Raw genomic sequence first — 8256 nt, forward strand, 5'->3', positions numbered from 1 at the left:
TTTCATAAAACATATCCATTTCTGCAATTTGAATTTTTAGTTCCTACTTGGTAAAGGGCTATAAGGACAGGAACAGACTCTTTAGCAGGGTCTGTTGTAATAAGACCAGAGGAAATTGTTTCAAACTAAAAGAAAGGAGATTTAGGTTGGATACAAGAAAGAAGTTTTTTATAATAAGGGTGGTGAGGCACTGGAACAGGTTGCCCAGAGAGGTGGCAGATGCCCCATCTTTGGGTACATTCAGTGCTAGGCTGGACGGGGCTCTGAGCTCCCTGATCTAGCTGTGGGTGTCTCTGTATGCCCTTTAAAGGTCCCTTCCAACTCAAACTGTTCTATGATTCTAAGAGCAAAGAGATTTTTTTAAGCTGATGTAGGCTTTAGCTACCTACCTGTAAGATTCTCTTCAGTATTCTCTCTCTTTCTTTTCTGAAATAAGTTGCATCTTTTGGAATTGGAACAGAGCTGCAAGGAAAAAATGGTTCAGCAAGATGTTACATGCAAACTGGTGGAAAGCAAATATTGGTCAGGCACAACACAACTCAAATGGCAAGATCAACAGTAAGAAAGTTTAATGGCAGTATGATTGGATTAATTAGAAGATATTTTTAATTTTTATTTATTTATTTTTGAGTCAAAGCCTTTTAATAATCCATCTGGATGCTTGTCAATTCTCTGGGCACATATGACAGCCCACAGCTATGTAGCAGAGTTCCCTGACAATCATCCTTCATCATTTAGCCGGCTTCCTTCCTAAAATGCCTGCATGACAAGGAGCTGTGAAAAATTCTGGAAGAAAACAGTGTTCTAATTCTCACGCATCGACATACTTATAGCAAGTACACACTGCAAAGTTTTTGTTAAATGAACAAAAATGAATGCATGTAAATTAAAAACACAGATGAAAACTGGACCAGTAAAAACATCTTCTGAATCTTGGCCAAAAAAAACACTCGGCAGGTGCAAATGGAAAAATTTAGAACCACAACAATGTTGGGCTGTGGAGGATTTTGTGATCACCCAGCACTCCCACTGCTCTAAGGCAGGAAAAGCATATTTATTGCTTACAGGTGTTCATCTGTCCTGTTCTTAAAGGCTTCTAATCACAGATGGAGCAACTTCCTTACCCAGACATCAGTATTTAATTAATACTCTATTTGGAATGTTTGAATTTTAGCCCATGATTTCTGTTCTATTCTTAAGTGGAAACAGAAATTTATTCCCCTCATCTTTACAGAAATCTCTCGTGTGTCTGAAGATTTATAATCCAGACAAAACTGAATGGAGACACAAGTCCAGCTGCTTTCCTTTTTGTCTTAAGTGTCTTAGTCAAACTTTCTTGACCTCTGTTTTCCTCCAAATATTCTCTAGGTGGTCTACAGCTTTCCTGAAGCCAAACGTGGATGCATTGTCACATCTAATATCTCATCATGGCTGAGGAGAGCAAGAGCAGCTGTCTTACTTGCAACCATTCTGTTTAGACATCCCAGCATAATATTTAAAGCTACTTCCCCTTCACCATAAGGAGGAAATACTTGATGTGCTAAGGAGATTGAACGTTTTGTTTGCAATACATGACATGAAATGGGATTTAGTTTATGTTTTCACATTCTCTTCCATTTCAGCTGCAACACTGGGGCAGACTCACAATGAAAAAGCTGCTATTCCTGACTTCCATGGGGACCTTCTAAAATGAATATTTAGACACAGGACATTCATTTGCATTGAGGAGAGGACAATGCATTGCTACAATCTCACTCTCTCCCTCGTTCCCCAGGAAACTATCAGTACCTGTATGCCCTGTTTGGTGTTCCCTGAAGTACCCCATTGTCTTCTATTTGTGCCTTCAGCTCTGCCAGCTGTGCTGCTAGTTCTCTTTCCAGCTGCTGGACCTTCTCAGTAGAAGAGATGTGGTATACTTCATCCATCTTGCTCCTTCTCAAGAATAAATCACCTGTGAACTCTAGACCAGGAGAACTGTTCATGTAAATAGCATAAATTACTAGTCCTACAGGTATCTATATATAATGTATATATAAACACATAGAATATTCATTAAAGAGCTAATTATTCAGCATTTCCTTTAATGAGAGGAATTTTCTTCTAATAGCTGGAACAGAATAGGGTGAAAGTGATTTTTCCTGTTTTGATTGCTACCCTGAGGAAGGGAACCATAATGGGCCAAAATTTTTCAAGAACCCCATCTCCCTGCATTTTGCTAAAAAATGATATCCCCTCCTTTCTTCATCTAGTTTGTTAGGGACACTCTAGAAAGCTTAGGTAATCAAACATGAAATTTGAAGTCTCAAATAAAAACTTTTACAAGAAAATAATTGAAACTTTTTGCTTTAATTTTTTTCAGGAACAAAATATACGGACATTCAAGATCTGTTCTCCCAGTTTCTCTCACTCCAAACTATTATTTGAGATTGACCAAAATTTAAAGAACTTGAAAGAAATGCCACTTTTGGACAACTGTACTGTCTATAAATAATCCACTTTTACTACAGTCACTCAGTTGTGATGCAAAATCACTTGATTTGTGAGAATTTCTGAAACATATGTGCTCTCTTCACATCTGGAATTACAGTAATTCTGCTCACTTGTCAAGTGCATCATCAATTAAAAAAAAAAAAGTTGTCTTTTTAAAGGAAGAAACAAACCTTTGCAGAAAGATTTGAGTTTTCTTTCTTGGGAGCAAAGGGGAGGAAAAGGTAAGTTACTTGTAGCCAGCTTCTGAGCAATGCTCTCTACCATCAGTTTTTCAGTGGTCTGCAGAATCTGTTTGGCAGATGTGGGCATATGGTTCCTGCCTTTTCCTTAAAAAAAAAAAAAAAAAAAAAAAAAAAAAAAAAAAAAAACCTGAAAATAAAATAGCTACTGATCTTAGTCACACTTATGATGTCTAATTTAACAAACACAAGAGGCAGCCATGAGGCCAAACACAAGTGTAGCATGTACCTTGGTCCTTGTACCTCCCTGGTTGATGGTCTCCTAATATCTAGGGTAAATTTCATTTCTGGCCACTAGACTGGCCTGATAATAAGAGTTGCAAACTAAGAAACCCTGGGAAGGAACTGGACAGTTCAGATCTCTGAGCTTCACACGTAAAAGAAGAGGAAATTCAGATAAAAGAGGACACAAAGAAACAACAGGGGACAGGATGACAGAAGAGCAAGAAAGGAAGTGTTACTGTTGACAAAAAACAAAGTACAAGATTTTACTGACCCTACACAAGAAACTGGGCAAAATGGGTGGGCGGGAACCAGTACGTGCACTGCAACAGTTCCCTAGGTGAGAGCCTGAACTAGACACATATAATAAGACATATAAAAGAGGCAGAAGAGTAATCATTCTTCTGCAGCACGTTGTGAGATATTTTGGAAAGACTGAATTTATGGTAAAGATGATAGGATAGTCTGGTATCTTAATGAATATATATTTAAGAATAGCCAGCACAAGTTAAAGAGCATTTATTTGCATTAGATTTACTTAATTTGAAGAAAAAAGAGTAGTACTAAAAAATAAAGTTGCCATGCTTTACAAATGCCTTCAATCATTGAGCCAAAACGAGAATTGTGACTTTTTAAGTAAGCAGTGAAAATGTTAGAGAAGAGATCATAATCTGGGTTATAACAGAACAATAGAAACAGACCTGTATATCAAGTGTTAAAATCCAGAAGGACAAATTTAAAGAAATTTAAAAATATAATTAGAAAAGTCAAATTCAACAAATATCCCTAAAGATTTTAACACTAGAGAAGCTAGAGAAAATCTTTAAATCAATGGTAAAAAGCTAACCAAAACTTGTATTCAAAGTAAAAGATAGGAGAAGGGTTTGTAGGCAAGGGTGGTCAGCCAACCATTGAGTTATCAAGCATAAGCCGAGAATGAAACAGAAAAAGAAAAAATAAAAAAAATTAGAGCACTGGGCAGCCTAGAGGTAAAGAAAAAAATACCAGTTAAGCTAAACTTTGCTAACAAAAATAAAAAGCAGCTCTCCTACAGCTATTCAAAAAAGAATGAAGCAAGAGGGAAGAAGCCATTCTGGAGGCAGCGGAATTCAGATGAAGATCATTCAGATATGACTGTAAACTAATGGGAATAACTTTGTTCAGATTTGTCTGAATGGGCTACAGTAGAGAAAATGAAAATAAGGTTGAGTTGGCTGACAGAAGTGAAGCAGTGGGAATATAAATTGCCACTTCTCCAGATAAAGCAAAACTTCTGGCAAAATAGTAAATCTGGCCATAAATAAACTCCACTTACAAAAAATATATATATCTTCAGCATCAGAAAAGTTCAACTGTATAAGTATGAGAAGTGAATATGAGTATGAGAAAAGAGTTTGAGTATGACAAACAGCCTGCTTAGTTTCATATATAACCCTCTAGGTCTGTGAAGAAAATTGTAGAGTGAGGAGTTGTACAATAATAAAAGAAAGGACTCAATAAGCCATAAGGCCTGACAATATTCCATTATTCTTCTTCAACCACAGGCCAGTGAGATCCCGATCTCCTAGTTTTGGGTCAGTGAGACTACTCTTCATGGGAAAGCGAGATGAGAGTGGTTTTGGAAAGTGGATCCACACTTAAGCCAAAGCATGAGAGGCTGTCATGAAAGCGGGAGGACAAAAGTTGGCATGCAGTGTCACACATAGGATCCACCCCCCATCAGCGGCCCTATACTTACGCAGTACTTCTGTCACCATGAAGAGTTAACACAAGTTCCCTAGAAATCAGAGGAAAGGTCTTCACGTTTGGTCAGGCCCAGACTCACGACCCAAACGACTTGCAGACCCTGCAGAGGCCGCCTTGCCAGTACAGGCACATTGAGCAAAACAACAAATGCTTCATCAGAAATATGAGCATATGCTTTATTATCCCCACTTCTTTGTTTTTCTGCTGTAAAAATCAGCATGTGTTTGTATGATATTCTTATTCTGGGAACGTCTTTCGGTCCACATAAACATCTGCACTCTGTTACATCAGCCGCCGTCCAAATCCCAGTGAGATCCTGCCCTGATATTTTGTGAGGAGTGTTTTTGCCAGCTTCTATTCCCAGAACATGCTGGATTTATAGCTATGTCCAACCTCTCGTTTACTGGTTAGAAGATTGTTATGCACACATTTTCAGGCTGAATGCCTTCTGTACCGGGACAAAGTCTTTCCAGCAGGCTTAAGTAACAAGCCATTAATTTGTGCTAGCATATTTCATTAGCAGCAGGAAAGTGAATTATTACTGGATACAATTTGCTGCTCTGTATTTTTAATTATACTATTTGACCTTCATCGTTTTTCTAATTTCTGTACTGTCTAGTCACAAAATACGGCCCTAGATTAAAATACCAACAAACCCTGTTTTCAATGATAGTTCTCGCTGTGACAAATTTTTTGTAACGCAGCAAAAAAGAGCTGGGATTTTGAGTTAATAAACCAATTCATCTTTTTGGGGCAATTACTGTGTGTTTTCATCTGCTGCCCTTTATAGCTAGATTCAAAACATTTATAAAATGAAAAGGTATATATAGCCTTCATCTGAGAAGACAAACAAGAACACTCAAGATATAAATCAAAAACGAGGATCTGTAAAAGAGTACAGCAAGCATTCATGAAGCCAAAACATACTGTTCTTATAAAAAGATTGCTCTAACCACTGCACTTTCTCCAAATATATGTTTATGGAGTCCAAAGCCAGCACTTATTTAGAGTGTAAGAAGGGAAGCGTTCAGATCCCACTGACCTGATCCTCCTGGGACGTGAGCTGTGCCAGTGCTTATGCACAAGGTTCCCTTCATCATCGTGGTTTCTACATCACCACTTATTGCTGTGGATTACTTTGAAGACTTACCTCATGTGGTTGACAACTGCTTCAGGCTGTGAATGTGCTAACAAATAAAGGCATGTGCTGACCTCCTGCCCTTCCCTGCCCAGCTGATGACAGGATCATCTTTAGCAGTTTTCCCCTTCCCCCCAGTCCCTCGTTCCCCAGAAAGCGGAACAGAGAAGAGATTCTGGGTTCTGTTGGCAGCCAGGTGCATTTGAAGCCTGGCTATTCAATGCTTTCATCACTGTACTTTCATCAAGTACTGCCCCATCCCATACCTCGTGGCCGTCCCAACCTGTTGCCCTCCACAGCAGGAAAAGCTCGGGCCTCCTTCTTCAGATCCAGCACAAAATGGCTCCTTCTCCCTGGGTTTCTATAGTCAACACAAATGCCAGGTCACAGCTTATTGATAGCTGATGGGCTCCCTGCCCAGGCATGCCCAGTTCTCCCCATAGCAACGCCAAGCCACCTGAGCTGCAATGGCCTCAGATGTAAGCCTGCAATGCTTCTTGCTCTCACTTCTCCCCATTTTTATGTAACTGAGGCAAAATAATGGCAATTTTTCTCTCTCTTTCAAATGTCTGATGATTTTTATTTTGGTCTGGACCTCCAAATGAAATATAATGCTTTGGGCTCCTTAAAACATGGCATGGCCCTTCTCGCTTGCTCTCTCACATGGACAGAGATTCAGAGGTTACTTAACTACCTCGGGGAATGGCACAGGCTTATCTTGTGGCAGCAGAATAGACATAGTCTGAAAATGTTAATAGCAGAGATACTTATTTTTCTCATTCTCCACAATCAACCATTCCAGCACCTAGAAATGCAGATGCCTACCTCAGCAGTGCTATCTGTACCAGGAAAGCACCCTTTTTAGGATGTGTTTAAGTGCTTTTAAGCACAAAAATGTTCTTTTCTAAGGCAGAGATAGTCCATAAGAAAAAAGAATGTAAAATGAAGGAAAATCATCCCCACATATCAGCTGAATAGCATGACCTTCCATGGTCCTGATAAAAATGTTTAGAGTCTATAAACTCCTCACCAGCATACCCAAACCTGCCACATAAAGCTTGCACACACTTCTGTCAAAAATTGTCACAATCCATTTTCTGGTCAGGTTCCAGAGCAAAACTTACTCTGATCTGAAGACTTAACTTCCCATGAGGACAATACATCATTACTAGCCTTTATTCAAAGCCCTGAACAACAGAGCACATCTCCAGTTTTCATTCTTGTCTGTAGAACGGCTTGAAAAGCCTACTGCATTCTCTTCATACTTGAGATCCGTAGCAGAACATTTATGAAAAATTTAAAGGTTTTTTTCTCCCCTTACCCCCTTCAGTATTGCCTCATCCTGGAGGCTAAAAGAAACTTTACAGACCTATAACTTCTTGGAAAGGAAAGCAAACAAATCTTCTCTCTCATATCTCTCTCCTTGCCATCTCATTCCCTACCCGAACTCCTTATGTCCTCCTATTCCCTTCTCCATGTCCACATTTACTATCACCAGTCCTGATTCCATTGATGCAATATCTACCACGGTCACATTAGCTTTATGTCCATTTCTGTGCAAACTTCTACTCATAGACACAAGGAAAGCTATTTAAGTCTGCTTATTCTTCTTCATAGTTTTTTAGTAAGCCACTTCCAACATGTCAAAACATCAGGATGCGCTATGGGAAGCTAGTCGGCTTTTTGATCTGGACGGCTATACATGCAAAGCTGCATAACTCTTTGGCTGTGCTTACAGCACTCCCTAATACTAACATTGTTGATAAATCTTGTGAGTAACAGTAACATAAAAAAGAAGTAGTATATAAATAAGAAACAATTCCTCTTTTTCTGCCTCAGCTGCAGTGACTGAATCTTCAGTTATTTATCAAAAAGGAAAAACACTGTTTTTCTTTCAACAGAAGCACTAGCGCAAGTCATAGAACCATAGAATCACAGAACTGTTTAAGTTGGAAGAGACCTTAAAGATAACTCAGTCAACCCACCTGCCAGAGCCAGGGTTCTTCTAGACCAGAGTTCTTGCCCAGAGTCCCATGCAGCCTGGTCTTGAACACTCCCTGAGATAGGGCATCCACAGCTTCTCTGGGTAGCCTGTTCTAGCGCCTCATCACCCTCTGTGTAAATAATTTCCTACTTATATCTAATTAAACTCTAACTTCTTTTAGTTGAAAGCCCTTACCCATTGTCCTATCACTACACTCCTTGATAAAGAGTCCTTGTCCCTCTCCAGCTTTCTTGTAGACTCCCTTTTGGTACAGAAAGGTTGCATTGAGATGTCTCTAAAGGCTTCTCTTCTCCGGGCTTAAAAACCCCAATTCTCTCAGCCTGTTTTAATAGGACAGCTCCTCCAGCCCCCTGATCATTCTTGTGGCCCTGCTCTGGGTGTGCTACAACAGCTCCACATCCTTACTATTATGTTGG

The 8256-nt window shown here is 39.4% G+C and overlaps 1 protein-coding gene across 14 annotated transcripts in view; it reads right to left on the reverse strand.

Annotated features, from left to right (window-relative positions):
- LOC104909846 (uncharacterized) overlaps nucleotides 1-6252 on the reverse strand; it is an 86331-nt gene extending 80079 nt beyond the window's left edge. For 5 of the 14 annotated variants that reach the window (XM_085217494.1, XM_085217502.1, XM_085217496.1 and 2 more), the window contains exons 1-4: nucleotides 4690-6081; nucleotides 2661-2816; nucleotides 1789-1960; nucleotides 390-462 (exon numbers count right to left, since the gene is read on the reverse strand). In XM_085217494.1, the coding sequence (XP_085073620.1) occupies nucleotides 390-462; nucleotides 1789-1960; nucleotides 2661-2816; nucleotides 4690-4708 (420 nt within the window). In that variant the 5' untranslated portion in view covers nucleotides 4709-6081. The other 9 variants (XM_085217501.1, XM_085217500.1, XM_085217498.1 and 6 more) reach the window with 7 other exon arrangements.
- Between the last annotated feature and the right edge of the window lie 2004 nt (nucleotides 6253-8256).

The sequence above is a fragment of the Meleagris gallopavo genome, chromosome 2 (assembly GCF_905368555.1).
Source record: "Meleagris gallopavo chromosome 2, MGAL_WU_HG_1.1, whole genome shotgun sequence".
Lineage (NCBI taxonomy): Eukaryota > Metazoa > Chordata > Aves > Galliformes > Phasianidae > Meleagris > Meleagris gallopavo.